This window comes from Xenopus laevis, chromosome 7L (genome assembly GCF_017654675.1).
Source record: "Xenopus laevis strain J_2021 chromosome 7L, Xenopus_laevis_v10.1, whole genome shotgun sequence".
Lineage (NCBI taxonomy): Eukaryota > Metazoa > Chordata > Amphibia > Anura > Pipidae > Xenopus > Xenopus laevis.
Window position 1 is genome coordinate 13,865,558 of NC_054383.1, and position 19,187 is coordinate 13,884,744.

General features: G+C 42.3%; 1 protein-coding gene across 8 annotated transcripts in view; it reads left to right on the forward strand.

Annotated features, from left to right (window-relative positions):
• The window catches only part of fgfr2.L (fibroblast growth factor receptor 2 L homeolog), a 72,058-nt gene that overhangs the window by 36,322 nt on the left and 16,549 nt on the right, over positions 1 to 19,187 (forward strand). For 7 of the 8 annotated variants that reach the window (XM_018224415.2, XM_018224414.2, XM_018224416.2 and 4 more), the window contains 4 exon segments: positions 1,452 to 1,706; positions 2,831 to 2,905; positions 3,331 to 3,500; positions 10,444 to 10,567. In XM_018224415.2, coding sequence (XP_018079904.1) covers positions 1,452 to 1,706; positions 2,831 to 2,905; positions 3,331 to 3,500; positions 10,444 to 10,567 — 624 coding nt within the window. 8 annotated transcript variants of the gene reach the window in all.

Below are 19,187 nucleotides of genomic sequence, written 5' to 3' on the forward strand. Positions count from 1 at the left end.
TCAAGGTCACTGTATATAAAAGGATCTTCTTGTAGATCTTTAGATGTAGTAGAACTATAATTGATCTAACCTTTGCAAACCAGAATAAGAGTTTCAAAGAATATTTATGATAGAATAACTTTGAAATCCAAGGGTCTTTGCTTCCCTTAGCGCTTTGGCTCTTGAACTGTTTGACTACAGCTCCCAGTATCCTTTAATACACACACATTGCCCAAAAAAATGCAGATTGCTGTTCTGGGAAAAGGCATGCTGTAACAACTCCCAGCAATGTACTGTATGTCCCTACTTTTACTCAACTGATGGTATATGGTTTTGTTGATGCCATGTTAGTATTTGCCACATTCCATTGCCGCTGCAGGGTCAGCGGCTACGTACTGCACAGTTACTGTTACAACATGTATTTGCCGTCTCTTTTAATATAAGAAGTAAATTGCTATTTCTGCTGTTTGCCTGTGGTTGTTAACAGGAAGTCCAACTTTTACCTGTTTATGTGAGTTTGTTGTGCCCGAGCCAGAAAAGAAATAGTAGGCAAGAAACAAACAAAATGAAAGGAGTCATTCACCTTACTAAGTTATAGAATGGCTCATTCTAAGCAACTTTTCAATTGGTCTTCTTTTTTTTTTTTTTTATAGTTTTTGAGTTATTTGCCTTCTTCTGACTTTTTCCATCTTTCAAATGGAGGTCGTTGACCCCATTTATAAAAAACAAATGCTGTGTAAGGCTACACATGTTTTGTTATTGCCACTGTTTATTACTCATCTTTCTATTCCGACCTCTCCTATTTATATTGCCTCTTATTCAAATTGATGCAATTTGGGCCCTAGCAACCAGACTGCTGATAATAATAAAAAATGAAAATCAATTGCAAATTGTTTTCGAACACCACTGTCTCCATCATACTAAAAGTGGATTTAAAGGTGAACAACCCCTTTAAAGGGCAATTATACCCTATGTAAGGGTCTTTATGTATAAAGTGGGAGCAGATCTATTCTTTCCCTTACACCATATAGTACGAGGTTATGTCACTGTGTGCACAGAACAGTCCTCCCCTACACGTTTGATTTTGTACATCCCTGAGAGCTGCCATATTTGCTGTCCCAGTTATTGATCACAATATCAATGGCTTTCAACTTCTAAATTCTCTTTTTCCCATCACAGTGATTTTAAATGCAGTGTTGCTTTTAAAATATTTACTGCTGTTTAAATGTTGCTTGTTTGCTTGTATGTTTGGGGGTGCAGAGGTAACATGATATTTCTCACGGGCCGTGTGGAAATATTGAGTGGGGTGTCAGCGCATGAGCTTGGGTAGGCTTGTCACTAATATTACTCTATAGAGTGCTTCTTGCTCTCACTGAATATACTTTGGGTGCTTTACTTAACAGTTTGGTTTATCCCTGTCTCTCTTTCTTTCTCTCTCTGTCTCTCGCTCCCTTTCTGTCCCCAATTTCTAGAACCTCCGGCTAAATACCAAATCTCCAAAGCTGATGTCTTTCCCGTTCTGCCTGGTGAGCCACTTGATCTCCGCTGCCCGCTGGCCGATGGCCCCCTTGTGACTTGGACTAAAGATGGGGCAAAGTTAGAGGTCAACAATAGGACGTTGATTGTCAGGACCTACTTGCAGATTAAAGAGAGCACTCCCAGGGACTCAGGGCTCTATGCCTGTTCAGTGTTAAAAAACTCCCATTTCTTCCATGTCAATGTCACAGGTGAGTGGAAATAAGAGAGCCTCGGGTGCAGGGTTTGCATGCCCAGATGCAGGTGCTGTAGCCACATAAGTATGAGTCAACTAACTTATTCAGCAAAACATATAGACTCAAGCTTGTAAATGCCACTAACCAGACTCAGACTGCTCTACCAAAGTACCAGAGGCTCCCACTTGGCCCAGACCTGGTGGGACTCAGGCTTGAAGAATTCCCATTTGCCCATCCTTATTTTCACCATTGTTCTATCACAAAAAGCCCTACAACCTTTGGTGCTATCTCTAGCTAATTTCTGCGAGGGTGGACCAAGGATAACTGGTTCTCTGCTGGGTCCTAGGAGACCAAGTCTGACCAGACAGTCTTTGCCCACTCTCACAGAAATTAGATAGATAGTACCAAAGGGTATAGGTCTTTTTGTGATTGACCCATTTTGAAAATAAGTATAGGCAATTGGGGATTCTCCAAGACTGGGTCCCGCCAAGGACTGTACCTAGTGGGAGCCGACGGCAGTGTAGCTTATTGTCTGCACAGAACATATATATGAGTTTGAGCTTCCATACTTGTTGCTGAGATGAGGAACATCTGAAAACCTTTGCATTGTCTGTTTATGGCCATTAGCGGTGCGGTTCTTTGAGAGAATGCAACTGTGAGGCAAGCCGTGGTATAGTTCCTGGAGGATTGCCTTGTGCACACACCAAGCTCTGCTCACCTACATTTCTGTGTATTTCAGGCAAAACAAATGCAAAATAAACACTACTTAGAAATGGGTTTATTTTCCCTTAAATTCCATCTCATTGGTACCGGCTGACTGTGCATACCGTAGGGACACCTCCCATGACAATTCTCCTTTTAATATGAACCATCCCAAATGCCTCCGCATTCAGAATTAACATTTGGAATTGTATAATAAGTAACCCATGCTGCGTTCCAGCTCCCATCATCCTCGGCTACTTACAACACTATGTATTGTAGTTCAGCTCCACAGAGTTGGCCAATGGAACAGGTTATAGAAGAAGACTGCATTGCAATCCTTTAGGGCAGTCTGTTTGCAGTGGACGCTGAGTTTAGATGTGCGTGAGTTTTTAACTAATGGTTTTTGGTTGTAAGCCATGTGACTTCATGTTTTCCAGAAGCCAGTTCTTCAGGGGATGATGAAGACGATAACGACGGTTCTGAAGACTTCACCAATGACAATAACAATATCAGTAAGTTTCATGGCATGTCTTGAATGTAACACATAAGCACAAAGGCGTATGGGGCTGTCATTTGTTAAGAGGGAGCAAATCAGGATGTCTAGATTCTAGTATGTTGGTCCATGGTATGGTGCAGTCTGGGTTAGAAATATTTGCTCTGTGTGTAACTGTTTATCTCAATCCTTCACTGCGCATTGTTCTCATTAAATAGTCCTTGGTGTGCTCGTAATATTTAGAAAATCTATCTCAAATTACCTACATCAAAGGAAATGTTTTCAAGTCCTGAATATCTGAAAGCTTTTTGGTTCCATTTAGCTCCTAGAGTCCAGAATCCAGTGAATACTTTATGTTGAATACCTGATTAATGGCATCATCATTGTGCATAGAAAGACAGAAGATCTATTTCCAGTAAAGTGTTTTGTTCTCATTAATGCTAGGAGCTCCCTACTGGACTAACACAGAGAAGATGGAGAAGAAGCTTCATGCCGTTCCCGCAGCCAATACAGTGAAATTACGCTGCCCTGCAGGAGGGAACCCCACCCCTCGAATGAGGTGGTTAAAGAATGGAAAGGAGTTCAAACAGGAGCATCGGATAGGTGGATACAAGGTAAGGTTGTGTCTATGGATCTACTCAACCATCAGTTCTATGACCATTGAAGTATGACCGCCTTTAGGTGATACTAGTTTGTGTGTCCTGCCAATTAGGGTTCTAATGACTTCAGATTTTTCATGAAATGCTGCAGCTGCAAGAATTCTATCTGTATGGTCCAAAACCTTAAATAAGCAGCAATCTGAACTGGTTCAGATTTTACAATAATTATTACAAGCAATGCTTAATTGAGAAGTATAGATATTTCTTCTGGTTTCTATCTGTCGTCATACTTCTCTGTGCCAAGTTCCCCAGGGTAATAGACTTGTTGTGTCTTCTCTTGACTTGAGTTTGTTTATTATTCGTATATCTTACCCTGCCAATTAAAACTCTCAGTAGTTTAAAGAAGTTGGTTGGAATAAGAGGCAATGAAGGAGTCTCTTCACAATGATCGGTCATTAATTTCCAGACAGTCGGTCTCTGATGGCAGAATGGCTCATAGTTTAATCAAGACTTTGTGTGATTGGGCATTGGACCACGTCATCTGATGGTTTCTTGTCCAAAAAATGGCCAAAAGAAATTTCAGCAGGTGCAGTCTTGAATTTGGGAACGTGCATAAATACTTGCAAATGTTCAAGTGAAACTTAATATTATACTGCTAATTGCTAGACTTACATAATATAGATACATTATCTGTTGATGATGATAAATGTGGCAGGTGCAAACTTGTTATCAGAGAATTATGGCAATTTCAAAGGCCCAGGTTGTGCTAATTGCTCTGGTAGGTTCAGATATTGGGCTTTGGCCTGGGTGTGTAACATGAGCCTTGTACTACCACAGTAGGAAAACATATTCTACCTTTTGGAGTAACATGCTTCAGATTTCCCATCTCCTGTTCTTTTTGCCTCCAGAACTGACCATATAAATCTTTTTAGTGTCCCACTACCTTCCCTGACACCTGGTGTACAATAACTTTCTCAAGGTTTTATAGCCACCTTAGAGTCAATGATGGTCACAGTTTCTAGTTTTTTGAGGCCGTAATCTGTCCCTGCGCTTAAACCAGCTGTTGTCCCAAACCCAATAAACAGCAAATTCCAGCTTGTGCTTGTGTCCATGATTCCTGTTTTTCCAGGTCGTTAGAAATAGCCCCTGATATGTCAGCTGACAACGGTCACCATTTCCAGAAACTCTTACAACACCTGCATTGTGCGTGTCCAAATAATTGGGATGTTCTTGGGGTTTTTTATTGGGCAGGTTTTACTGGGGTGGGAGCTTCTAATTGAATAGATGTTTTATGGTTTGTTGGTGTGACCAGCTTTCAGGTTAGAAGCAACCTGTAGGCAATCAGGGCGTTAGTGTAGTCAATTGGTTTCTCTCTAACAAAGTTCCAACATCCAATACAGCTGAGATTGGGTTTGAACAGAGGTTATCAGATGTTTTCAGGTCCAACTTTGGTCAGGACCCCCTTAGCTCCCGAAGAAAAAACATTGGTGTATCTCTCATTCAGCCACAGTTCCAGGAATAACTTGGGACAGGAAATACATCTTTACCCCAAATCTCACCCAAATTGACCCTTTAACTGGGATTTCAGGAGTATCTAGGAAAAGAAAGAGATTTTCTCATATCTAACCCTAACTGTCATTTAAGTCTCATTTTGACAATTTGCTAGTGGACCATAGCCTGCAAACTACTTGTACTGAGCCAGGGCAGAAAGGTAAATAGAAATAAGATACAGAATGAAACCAGTTACAAATTGTCTCAGACGATCAATGTGTGCATCATATTTTATCCCTTTCATCCCTTTAATGATCTACAGTTGACTGGGTGGCATGTAGGCTTGGATTAATTTTTAGCCTTTGGGTATCAGGAATCTGTGAGAATCCCTGTGAATAATCTTTAACTTTATTTCTCTATTTTGCTGTTGTATATTAACACACTTACTGGGCTATAGGGGGATGTCATAGGTCAGTAATACTTAATCTGCAGCCTGTTGGGCAATGGAATCTTTGTAGAGCCTGGCAACTTTATTGATCCTCATGGCTAATGCCATACACATCGCTATTCGCTGGTAGTATAACAGTATTAAGGGTATTACAACCATAGCATTATTGTTAGGATGACATTTCTCTGTATAAATAGCATTATCCTTAAACTTATTGCTCCAAGTTCCAGCTTGGCACCACCTGGGCATCTTGGCACTAAATCCACATTACTCATTAGCATTTATTTGCAAATGATTGGTATGAACTAAATCAGAGATATGTAACCTTGGGCCCTTCAGTACGCCCCCTCCAGCAGTGAGACATCAGTCGAGGTATGAGAAGAATGCTGGGAGTCTTCTGCAGATCTGCGCCACTGGGAGTTCTGAACTTTGACTGCTGGGAGATGTAAGAGTGGGCACAAACTGGTTTTAAACTGCTTATAGATTAGTGACTAAGGGAATTATTGGAACAGAACTGCAGGGAAACCCAAGTGAACCCAAGTCAGTGACCCACCTGGAAGAGTGAAGAATATTCTATAAAGTGCAAGGGGTCACACTTGTCGGACCGGTCTTTGAGCCTGTGGGCCAAACGGCCAGATCCGTCCATTCTAACCACATAATTAATTTACTGACACTATTATAGGGGGGAACCTTAATAGTGGAAACCTTAATTGTGGAGCCAGCTGTTGTTGGACCTGGACCAAGACTTTAGTCTGTCTATGTGACCCAAAGAATGTGGAGCCCCCTTCTTGCTCTTTTTCAGAGGCTTTTGGGGGCAGTGAACAGGTGAAATGTGTTGTGTTGGCATTCCACAACCGCAGTGGCGGAAATAGTTGTTACTGGGCCCCATAGCAAATTCAATTTAGGGCCCCAAAATATCTATAAGTTGGCCTATTTTACCAAGATATATTAAAATTGCTAATTTATTAGGGTCTCACTGGGCCCCCTACACTCCTGGGCCCCCCTGCAACCGCAGGGTCTGCTTCCTCTATAGTTACGCCCCTGCACAACCGCCCTCCAATCAGAAAGTGCCAACTTAATCCGTTTATCTTTCTAGAAAGGTGCTGCAATGTGTGTGCCCCCTCAGTATCCTTGTTTTTCTGCATACGTGAGCCTTTCTCTGGCTACGTGTCTGTACTTGCGGTGCTGCTAGTGTGTTTTCACTCTGCATTTTTATGGCAGTGCGTAATGGCTGCCCCCGCCGCATGCTGAGCTCTTTCCACTTCTACCTTTACCTGTCTGCAGTGTGTGCACCCCGGCTCCCTGGGCATTCCGATCCCCACCTGCTGTGCGCTTACTCCCTTGTGTAAATTACTGTGCCGATCGCAAAGCTTGGCTTTCAGGCGTGTAAGAAAAACCTTGCCTCTAGCCGTGAGCTTTTGTGTTTACTCTGAAAGCGACAGGCATGAGTGGGAAGGCAAACCAAGCGCAAGATTACAATATCCACCCAAAAACGTGTTTGTTGCATAATGGAAGAAAATGTCATTCGAAGTTAACTTTCCGATGAATTCAAGCGAGCTACTGACTGGTTTAAAGTGATGTGCAAATGTAATTGCTGCTGAAAGCGGTATTGACCTGGCTGTTGATGTTCTTTGCATTCCTGGTTCTGACTCTTGAAACAGACCTGGAGATCTCTGGTCTGTATAGGGTATTTCAGAGTTCCGTATATATATCTGTTTGGCAGGCCGTGGGCTTTTCTGCCTTTGTGTAAAGGGAATATAACATAATAGGAGGGCTAGGGCAGGTGATGAGGAACAACGAGGACACTTTCAGGAACTTTAAGATCTGTAACACACACAGGTCTCTTTCGCCTCCCATTGACCATCCAAAAAACACCACAATCTTGTGTCATCTGCCTAAAAGTGCAGTTATGTCACCTTCATAGCTCAACGGGGAATTAAAGGAAAATATTTATCAATGTGACCATGAACTTACATATAATGCAGTCTGTGTAACTCAGTATCCACATCCTTGTTTCTGTGTGAATGCTCCAGGTACGTACGTTCAGGCGTCTTTATTACATGACCTCTGTGTAGTTGCGTTTGTGTACATTGAAAATCCTGCAAGTACACCTGTGCTCACAAGACCTGTGCGTTCCTTGCACCTCCCAAAAGACAAATTTACTCCACCAGCGGCAGTCGGGTTTAACATTAACTGGATTCCGTTCCCACATCTGCCAGGCTGATAAGTTGTCCTCCCGCCCCCCCCCCTTGGTTCTTTCTACACAGTCAGGTTGACAAGAGTAAATAAAGGGCAGAGCAAACAGTTTAATCGCTGGGAATTGCTTGAGTACACAGATCTGATTGTAGGTGAGACGGCTGCCTTGGAATGAAGGGCAAGTGTCCTGGAATTTGGCAGGACAGGTATAAGCAGGTTATGGTATAACCTGTGAAGGCGCGGTCCCACCATGTTCTAACATAAGCGCCTTATCAGACGCACACTGCTTATATGCATCAATAAAAGGACCGACCATTCACTGATAAATGAGCCAAAAATTCCCATTCTTTTGTACAGTGTAAGTGTTGTGCTATTAGCAAGCGAGGGGAAGGCACCTCTTAATCATGACGATAGAGAGAAGAATGAGGAATTGAGAAGGAATCAGAAAATATCCTCCCCTGTGGCAACAATGTCTGAATTATGTTGATATTTGGAATGTTTAACGTAGATTTAAGGTACATGGTTCCGTATACTAAAACATGTAGCGTTGGTGTCCTTCACACGTCCCCATCTCTGAGGGTTCTGGGATATCTATGAACAGTCCATAGGTTACAAGGATAGAAATACTTATTTACCCTGTGACCGTCCTTTAACACTGATTGAGAGAATAGAGTTGAACAAATACTGTTGGCCCCTGGCTGATACGTGACTCCATTAAAGCTGCATTTCCTAAACTGTGGTTCTAGTTGCCCTTGGGTGGCATGGAGCAGAGGCTCAGTCTCAATGCAGTTGGACTAATGTTTGGGGTGAATATCTATTTGTTCTTCTAGATACCCCTGAAAGCCCTATTTGAACTTCAACTGGGGAGAGATTTGGGGTGAAAAATGAAATGCTGTCCTAGATATTCTTGAAACTGTGGCTGATCACCATTATTTTCTTATGTCTATGAGCTAATCAAAGGTTGGATGTTTCAAGCAGGGCTTGAACTGGTAAAGTCCAACAACCACTGCCATAAAGCATATTTGCAAACCTGATTTGGCCAGGACCATCATGGCAAGTCATAACATAAAAGTAGGAGTTTACATAAAAGCTTAGCAGTTTTTAGGTGGATGTTGGGCATAAAGAGGCAGGCCCTGGGAAATGGGGTGTGGCTTAAATTGCCCCAAATTTTCCTTTTAAAATATTGCCAATTATATCTTAAGTTGAACAGGGGCTACACCAGCAACACATTTTCCCCACCAGATTTGCTCTAATTCTGGTAACCCAGGGCAAATGTACTTTCTACCCTTGTCTAAAACCAGCCCAGCCATCCATGGAAGCTGCAAGTTGTAGTTCAGTAAGTTTGGTTTGTCTGTCCTGCAGCTCCAGAGGGGGGAAGCTGCTCAAACGTTCCGGTGATAGTGGCTGATATTTTTATTAATCGCTTCACTGCAGAAAAACATGGAATTTGTCCTGTAAAAAAGTCTGTATTATGTCATATTTGGGGCTTTCTAAAGTAGTCTGGACGCTCTTGATGTTTCAATGCTTGGAAACTAATATACTGTCATGTCAGCCAATTAAAAGCAGCTACGGCTCAGTAATGACATGCTGAAATCCCCTTGTATTGACGTTCTTCTCTCTGGCACAAAAGGTGCTTTTTTATCTTTTTATTTTTTAAGCCGAGCGCTTTATTTAGTGAGTTCAGAGCACAATAAAGCAAATTCAAAGAACTTAAACCGTCTTCTGTGTCCAGAGCCTTACACATTGCGCTTTGTATCCCTCTAACCAGAACGACTCCTTTGGGACTATTCCTTAGAAAAAGAGGTTTGGATTCTCTTCATCACTCTCCCTCATCACCCTAAAATGATTTCACAATATGAGCTGCTGACAGATTGGAAGTCTCCCGTTGAATGGGACTTTGTATGTTCTGAAAGGAGGCTCCTTATTGTATGAACTGATACCTGCCCCCCCCTTCCATGCCATCCCCAGCGCTACACCCCTCCTTTGCATTCCTCGGCACTCTGCGTTCCATAGACGTCTTTCCAGGGCTCATTTTCCTGGCCTCTAATTACTTCAGTGTTCCGTCAACCCTGGATGCCTGGAAGACCTGTCAGATGTCCAGAGACTTCAAGATTGGCTCCAGTTATTTGTTTGTATTAGTGAAGCTGCCCGTACTCATTTCTTGTATTTGGCCAATGGGTCCCCCAAGGACTTCTTGTTATACAGAACTACACACATGACAACACAACTGCTCAGAGTCCTGTAAGTCTGACAAAAAAACATGAGTATATCACAATAGACATTTAAATTGGGCTCTGTAAACTAGGTCGGCTATGTTTTACTATACATTTGTAAAAATGGCACAACCTGTTGTTTTTCCGCATTCTTGATACACCAAAGGAATGTAGAACGTTGGGTTGTAGAACAGTGTCTGGATATCTCTACATCATTTAAAAATGTATGCATATAATATAGAGGACACTAGAGTTGAGTGACTGTTACAAAAAAATTTTTCACTTATGTGAGCGGGTGAACCAAACTTATGGACCACAAATTGGGGTTGAAACCTAAAAGTTGGCTTGCCGCTAGTCAAGGAGTACGTTTATAGACTTCAGAACAAGCTGAATGTACATTGCATCCATTGTTTATCATATATTTTGTTGCTGTTCGTCTTGGTCTTTAGCAGTTGACCCATATCTAGAAGTTCCCCAGCATTCCATACAGCAGATCCAATACCTGTATATAGATGATCCGTCCTTGTTTCCCTTCTGTTCTAGTGACCTTGTCCCACGGCTGAGTTTTTTTTTTGGCAGAAATCTGTAAGACCTTCTCTGTTCTCCTCAGGTTCGTAACCAGCACTGGAGCCTGATCATGGAAAGTGTTGTCCCATCAGACAAGGGCATCTACACGTGTATTGTGGAAAACGAACACGGCTCCATTAACCATACTTACCACTTGGATGTCATTGGTGAGTCCTGCTCCTCTATTCCGCCTTTGTGTGCAGAACAAAATGCTGTACATCAGAAGTTTTATGTCTGTTATAATCAGTGCTGTTGTGATTTGTGCATACCAGCAAGCAAATGTATGATGCGCATATTGCTGCCTGCTGAACTTGCTCTTTACAATTCTCTACCATGCATTTCCATTATGGGTCTAGAGATGCCTATATAATTTGCTCCAGGTCTAGTAGCGACCAATCAGATGTTTGCTTTCAAACAGGTCCCGAGTAAATCAGGGCTGTATTTAGCCCACCCCCTTCCCTGACATAGTACCCCCAGGCCTCACCTCTGGATTTAGTGGCGAGTATCTGGTGGCAGGCTGGGGTATCTTTTATGTTTGTATTTTAATTTACCATATCGGTGCCTGAGCACCCTACATAGCTTGTACTGCCTCCTTCTACTCCTAAAAACTTGCGCCCACTGGTCCTAGCGGTGGTTAGACCTTGGTCTGTGTGATCCATGAGGTCTGGGGTCCACCGGGTTTTTTCCAGGTGCCCTGCCGGCCCAGTCCGACCCTGGTTAAGGCTTATTACATGACTCTCTTATTACATCATACATCATCTTACTGATCCTGGTCTTACTGTCGAGAGTTGCTGGGAGTTGTTAGGCGTGCGTTTTCAACGTCCCATATTTAAATCAGCTTTATAAAGTACCCTTTAACCTTAAATATATGCAGGCGCTGGCAAATTCCAAATATTTTATGTGACATAAAAAAATTCCCATCGGGAGAGCAGGAGCAGCCCTTGAGAACGAGCGACGGGCTGAGATTTCAAGGTTTCTCCAGCCCTTAATTAGCCAATGAAAAGAATAGTAATTATCACTCCAACTCTCTCATAGGTATGTGTTGCCCAGAACACCAGGCCTTTTGTTCTGCGCGGCTCAATTTGGATGAGAATGTGCAGTAATTGCTGTGGTATGTCTGTAAATAACATTCTCAGGCTTTCTTTGAACCTGCTCTTATCGACCGAGGCCACCGGCTTTTGAGAAACAGCAAACGAATAAAAGTGGAATTGCCAAGTGGTGATAAAAGCACAATAGCCGTGTTACTGGTCAGAGCAGGGAGGGGGGTTCAGGTGCAGAGACACTTGGGAAGATTCAGGGAGATTAGTAGCCCCGTGACAAATTGCCTCTTCTTCGGGCGACTAATCTTCCCGAAATGCACTTAGAGCGCTTCGTTTTCCAAAGTTGCCTCAAAACAAAGCACTCTGAGTGCCATCCTGCCGGTGATTTAGATTCTAGCCGGTGGGAAGGCTTTTTGGGGAGATTAGTCGCCCTTAAATGTAAGAAAAAAATACCCTCTCTGAAGCTCAACCCCTCCTTTCACCTATGCTGAGATGGCGTCCCGGGCTGGCGTGCCAAGCTCTTATGTCCGAAATCCCTTATGACCCGTTTATTCTGCGACTTCCCGCACCTCAGACCTGTGACAAAGTTTCGCAGAGGGCAGCCAGGAGGCTCAGAGGAAAATTCCAGACCCGTGGGTTTTCCTGGCTGCCAGAGGGCCTTTAAGCACAAGGAATATTGCCAGATGGGAGCTGTTTTTATGGAGAGTAGGACAGCTCCCATTCTCTGCCTCCATATTAAAGGGGTTGCTCAGCTTCAAATGAACTTTTTTGTATGCTGTCAGTAAAATTCTGAGGCAATTGGTTTTCATTTTTTATTATTTGTGTTTTTTGAGTTATTTAGCTTTTTATTCAGCAGCTCTCCAGTTTGCACTTTCAGCAGTCTGGTTGCTAGGGTCCAAATTATCCTAGCAACCATGTATTTTTGACTGGGATATGAATAGGAGTGGTCTTAATAGAAATATGAGTAGTTAAAAGAAGCAATGACAATACATTTATAGCCTTACAGAGTATTTGTTTTTAGATGGGCTCATACTAAATAGATGGAGATAATGGATCTTTCCATGATTTGGATCTTTATACCTTAAGTCTACTAGAAAATCATGTAAACATGAAATAAACCCAATAGGCTGGTTTTGCTTCCAATAAGGATTAATTATATCTTAGTTGGAATCAAGTACAAGCTACTGTTTCATTATTACTGTTTTGATAAAATTGAGTCTATGGGAGACGGCCTTTCCGTAATTTTGAGCTTTCTGGATAACAGGTTTCCGGATAACGGATCCCATACCTGTAGAACTATGATGGAAATAAAAAGGGCTTAACTGTCCTTGGTAGGGGCCCAACTAGGGCTAGTACTTTGGTACTTTGCCAGACCAGTCCTATCCTGACCAATTCTACTATAGGTGCTGCTTTGCTATTATTCCAAACTGAAAGTGATGGTCCTGTTATCCTTGTAGGTTGGTGTGTTACTACCTCTGCTAGTAAAGGGGTCTGTATGTAGGGTGCTATTTTGCTTTCTCTGTGAAAGAGTAGTGAATGCATGGAACAGACGCACAGCTGCTGTGTTTGGATTATAATATGTATTTGGGGTAGGTGCACTATATATGCACACAAGTTGAATGCTTGATGGTACAGTTGGGAAGCCAAGAAATTGTTTTTTGTAAAAGAGCCGGGCCCTTCACCTGGAACAAAAGTGTATCAGAATTGGCTGCACTAAATCACTGAGCGATAAGCCCTCTGTATACTTTCTGCAACAACAAAGAGGGGAACATTCCCAGCTTCCTAATTGTAATGTATCTTTGTTCTACAGGTGCCACCTGAGCTCACATTCATATTCCTGCTCAAGCACAAATACATATTCTTGTAACAGAATATTGTTGTTGTTTTTTGTTTTTTTAGTAAAATAAACTCCCCAAATTTCTTTGAAAATATTTCTTTACCTGTTCAGGGCTTAGATTCCTACGATGACGTGAACTCTAGGTTTCAGAACGGATCTCTGACCGATGTGGACTGCACGCTTTGTTACAGAGACTGCTAGAATGTTTGCCAGAAAGCACGTCAGAAGTGCTGTGATAGAAAGCACAGTATTGTGTTTTATTTAAACTTTACTAAACATGACATGTTTTTTAGAAGCCAATGCAAAATGTATGCGAGTGCCCCTTTCATGTATAAGGAGATTCTGTTGGAGAACAAGAACCCTGTAGTTAGAAACATTTTTATTTAAGTCTATGGGCCGTCGTGCTACAACTTGTCCTCTGAAAGGCTGGGGAGCGGTTGTTGACAGGTGAGGTTTGGTTTGATGGGTAGGGAGACGGGACAAGATAGAGCAGCGCCCAGCCCCCCCTCTTACGCTTCTAAATGGTGTTATACTACAGCAGTATCCAATAGTCATTTCTGTTTTTATGCTGCCCTACTGAATGATTTTAAGAAGCTTACAACAACGTGAACATTTAGCTATCATTATATCTTTCAGTCTATCTCACAGTCTCTCTTGCTATCTATCATCTATCTATAAATAATCTGTATCTATCTGTCTATCATCTACCTATATGTTTAGCTATCATCTATTTATCTTATCTGTCAGTCATCTATTTATCTGTCTGTCTATCATCTATGTATCTATCTGTCATCTGTCTGTCTTATCATCTATTTATCTATCGGTCATCTGTCTATCTGTCAACCGTCTATCTATCTGTCATGTGTATCATCTATATCTCTCTCTCTCTAAACTCTCTCTCTAGATATCCATGTGTCTCTATCATCTATGTCTCTCACTCTCTCCATCATCTATCTCTCCATCATGTATCTGTCATCTATGTCTCTCTATCTAGATATATATCTATAATCTCTCTCTCTGTCTATCTTATCATCTATCTCTCCATCATGTATCTGTCATCTGTCTCTCTATCTAGATCTATAATATATATATATATATATATATATCTGTCTCTCTCTAATATCTATCTCTTTCTATCTAGATATCAGTATATCTCTCTCAATCATCTATCTGTTTGTCTGTGCCTCCTTTCCTTCAGTGTGTGTACTCTCCCAATGTCATAATGGATCCATAATGTGGCTCACATAGGCTGAGTGCTTATCATGTTCCCATACCTAAATTAAAAATAAACTGTATATACATCTTTATGTAAAACTCTATATAAATCTATAACAAGACAGTGAAAGCTGCACCAATGCATCCTGTTATTGTAGCAACATCTTCTCCAAAGAGGATCCCAGCGTCGCAAATGTTTTTCTGGCCTCTTTATATGAAGCTTTATTGTAGTCACTTATTGTGATTGAAAGGCCGGTTGTAACATATGTGTGGAGTGTTGTGATTACAAGACAAACACGTTGTTGACAGTTGTTGGTGCGTATGTGCCACATCATTGTGTGCAGGCCCCGCACGTTGGTAAACACAGGGCTCACATAATCCACTTAGTACAAGCACACGGTAATGGCTGATTAAAAATAGATTTTAGGTTGTGGGTTTGTGTTGATTTGTGTTCATCTGAGGTGCAATAATTTGTCTGATGAAAGTCCTAAGAGGTGAAAGTGTAATTCCCTCATGTTAGCTGGTCACATGACCTGTCTGACCACAGAGGGAGTGGCCTGCAGTCATTGGGGCAGGGTCAACAAACATGGCTGTGAAAAATACTCTAGAGCATTTTCTTTGTTCATACACTGTGCAAGCATTGGGTTTTTTCTGCTGGTAAATCCACAGGGTACAGTGACCCTTTAAGTATATGTTTCAGGGAAGCAATGGCTTGCCATACGCAGGAATATGAGTCACTGGCAGTTCCATTGAATCCAACATGGGTGTCTTTGATGTGTAAGAGAGCCAAGCGTGACAGTTGTGCACAGGTCCATGTGTGACTCTGTGGCCTGATAGTATTTCCCATTTTGCCCCTCTTCCTCCTCCGTGTCCCTGTTTTTTTGGGCAAAGGAAATTAAATCCTGCTGCTGAGCTCTGAAACCCTAAGCTTGACAAGTGAAGGAAAGGCAAGGGGGAAAAAGACTTGTAATAACATTGTGGCCGGTCCCACAGGAGGCAAATGGATGCTTGTGGGGGAGCAGTAAGGTTCCAATTATACAGGGATCATGTGCCGAAATCGGCCTCTTTTTAACAACGTTAACTGAGCCCAAAATGCTGGATGGGAGACATGAAAGGGAGCACAGAGTGTGAGCCAGGCGGCATTAAGCAGGTCTTCTCAGTGTTTACCGGCAGGAAGGAATCTGGGGGCGCAATCAGTTTAGATCTGGTTGGATGACATTCAGACAACCTTGTGCTTTAGTTGCAATGGAGGAATGTGCAAGTATTGGGAGGGCAAACGACTTACAGAGATAGCAGTGGCAATGGGGAAGCAGGGCATGCTTTAAAGTGGTCGTTCTTTAATTAATTAACTTTAAGTATGATGTAGAGCAGGGGTCCCCAACCTTTTTTTTACCTGTGAGCCACATTCAAAGGTAGAAAGTGTTGGGGAGCAACACAAGCATGAAAAAGTCCCTTGGGTGCCAAATAAGGTCTGTGATTGGCCATTTGGTATCCCCTATGTTGACTGGCGCCTACAAGAGGTTCTACTTGACACTATACTTAGTTTTTATGCAATTAAAACTTGCTTTCAAGCTTATAATTCAAAAATAAGCACCTGCTTTAAGGACCCTAAGAGCAACATCCAACGGGTTGGAGAGCAATATGTTTCTCACAAGCTACTGGTTGGGGATCACTGATGTAGAGAGTGATATTCTGAGGTAATTTGCAATTGGTTTTCATTTTTTATTATTTGTAGTTATTTAGCTTTTTATTCAGCAGTTCTCCAGTTTGCAATGTCAGCCATCTGGTTGCTAAGGTTCAAATTACCCTAGCAACTATACATTGATTTGAATAAGAGACTGGAATATGAATAGGAGAGGGTCTGAAAAGAAATATGAGTAGTTAAAGTAGCAATAAAAATACATTTGCAGCCTTACAGAGCATTTGTTTTTTTTTAGATGGGGTCAGTGACGCCCATGGAAAGAGTCAGAAGAAGAAGTCAAATAATTAAAAAACTATATATAAAAACAAAAAAAAACAATGAAGACCAATTGAAAAGTTGCCATTCAATAACATACTAGGGGGGTTAAATATCAAAGTTCGAATTTCTCAATATTTTCTGCTACAAATTCTGATCAAATCCACTTGGGTTTTTTACGCTTATTATTACATTTTCCATGAAAATTTGCTTTGCAGGAAAAAAATCCGATTTTAAGGGTTTTTTTCCGATTTTTTTTGCCCGAAAACTTCAGGGTATTGCATGAAACCCAGTGCACAAATCATTGGGACTTCTCCCTTGACTTATATGCAACCTCCACTGGTCTGAGATGCTGGATTTTCTGATTCAGACTTTTCCATCCTCGGGGTTTAATAAATTGCGAAAAATTTGTGATTTTTTTTTTTAAAAGTCAATAATCAAATTTTTCTTGATTTTTGAATTCGGAGTTTAGTAAATAACCACCTAATAGTTTGCTGATAGGGTGTATCTTTGTAGGGGACAGCTAAATAAGAGACAGGATAATAAGGCACTTTAGTGAGGCTATGGCTTTCATTGTTAAAAGCCATAACTCCCAGCGCCCTTAGCCAGCGGGATGCCACTCAGAATGATTCGCTTTACGAAATTGCCCGATGTTGCCTCACAAGGAAACTATGGGTGACTTCGGAAACCAAATCGCTCCTTGTGCCATACCGGCGATTTTAATTTTACCTGGAGGGGAGGCAGTTCAGGGTGATTAGTCGCCCCAAAGAAGAGGAAATTTGTCGCCGGGCGACTTATCTAACCAAATCTGCCTGTGTGCCCTGACCCTGAAATGCTAAAATTCCAAAATCTGGGATGTGAGGCAAATGCCTTTCAAGTCCATGGCAGGCAGTTATTTCTTCATTGGCGGATAAAATGCCCATTTTGCCATTAGCTGAGAAATAATACTGTAATGGTAATAATAAAGGGTTAGACGGAAACAAAGAAACATGGGCCATGTGTATCGCTTTAAGAAGTGGCCTCTGTCTGTACTACAAGGAGTGGGGGGGGGGTGACCCTGTGTGTTTTAGTTTGGTAGAGTTAATGGGACATTTTGCTGACAGATTTTGGAGGAAAGGATGTCAGTGAGGCAATGGCTAATGGTTAGATCCATGTCCGTGTTGCTGGAGACCCCGCAGCTGTCCGTCTGCCACTATCCCTCCTATTAACCTCCCAGACACATGTACTTCCCCATGGAGAGCTGCAGCGGCTGCACATCGCCTCATTAGGCCTGACATTCCATAGGCTGAAAGGAGTGGCTGTGCAGACAACACGCTATAAACAATATGGACCCAGCACGTGTGCTAATTGTTGCCATGCTTTAAACATCCAGGAAACCCACCCAGGTGAACATTCCTCGGCTTCCTGCTCAATCCTCACGGGAATAGAGAAATGCTAAAGATGCATGGCCTGCTGCTGGCTGTTGTTGGACTGCAACTCCCTGCACCTTCAGATTTTGGCTTGGCCAGTGGTTGTACTCATGTTTAGTGCCTGGTATAAGCAGTATGAGCCCTAATGTTCATTGAACACCCATGCACTTGGTCCCTAAAGCAGGCTGGATATTGTAAAGTTTGCATAGGAAGCGCAGGAGTTGCTGGGGTGCGTTCTACAATCCTTGGGTCACTTGAGGAACATGAATGTAACATTTCAGAATCTCCCCAGGGGATCTGCCTGCTGCGCACTCACAGTTGAGTTATTACCCTCCGGTGCTAAGATATACATTGCTGTATGGAAGAGCATATGGTAACACTCACACCCGCCACGGAAATGGAGCACTCCCATTTCTACCACTCGCAGCGAATATTGTAGTCCGCTGATTTGAATGGGACTTTAGATTGTAAGCTCCTCTGCTCCATATAAAAAAAAATCCTGCAGTGACATGGAGATATATCATTAATCATGTTTCTTTGGAATCTATAAAGAACCCCTGGACCCCTGTGTATGTTTAGCTTTTAGGTACACCTGGGTGCCATTTAGCCCTTACCCTACAAACAGCCCATAGGATTCCTTCTGACCCCAGGGTAATTTGAGTGTGTGATTAGTGTAATAACACGCCGTGAGTCTAACAAGGTTGGTGCCTGTTGTGTGCGAGTGCCAACATTACATCAGCGCAGCAATTCCCCGCAGAGCAGCAGGCACAGTAACCTGCATGAAAGCCGCCTTTGTTCTGGGGAGGTGTGCTGGCTTTATCCACCGCCGCTGCTCTCTGGCCGCCTGTTTGTGAAACAATTTATTGGAACACTCGGCCAGTGTGTGTGTGTGTGTGTGTGTAAGGCGCTCCCACAGATTGGGTACACTCACACTTAACACTTTCTTTGCCAGGGGAACCTGCAGCAGCATTGGCCAGACTTGTTTGGTTAGACCCCTTAAAGGAGAACTAAAGTTTAACTAAGGAAGTAGCTAAAAATGTTGTACATTATGTTTTGTGCTTCTGTACCAGCCCAAGGCAACCACAGCCCTTTAGCAGTAACAATCTGTGTCTCCAAAGATGCCCCAGTAGCTCCCCATCTTCTTTTCTGCTGATTCACTGCACATGCTCTGTGCTGCTGTCACTTACTGAGCTTAGGTACCCACTCACAATATACAGTACACATAGAATAGAAATGTCACAATATAAGGCTGATTAGTAATTAATACAGATAATTACTACATGGCAGCACAGAAACCAGTGCAATTAGCATCAGAATTTAATAATCAGC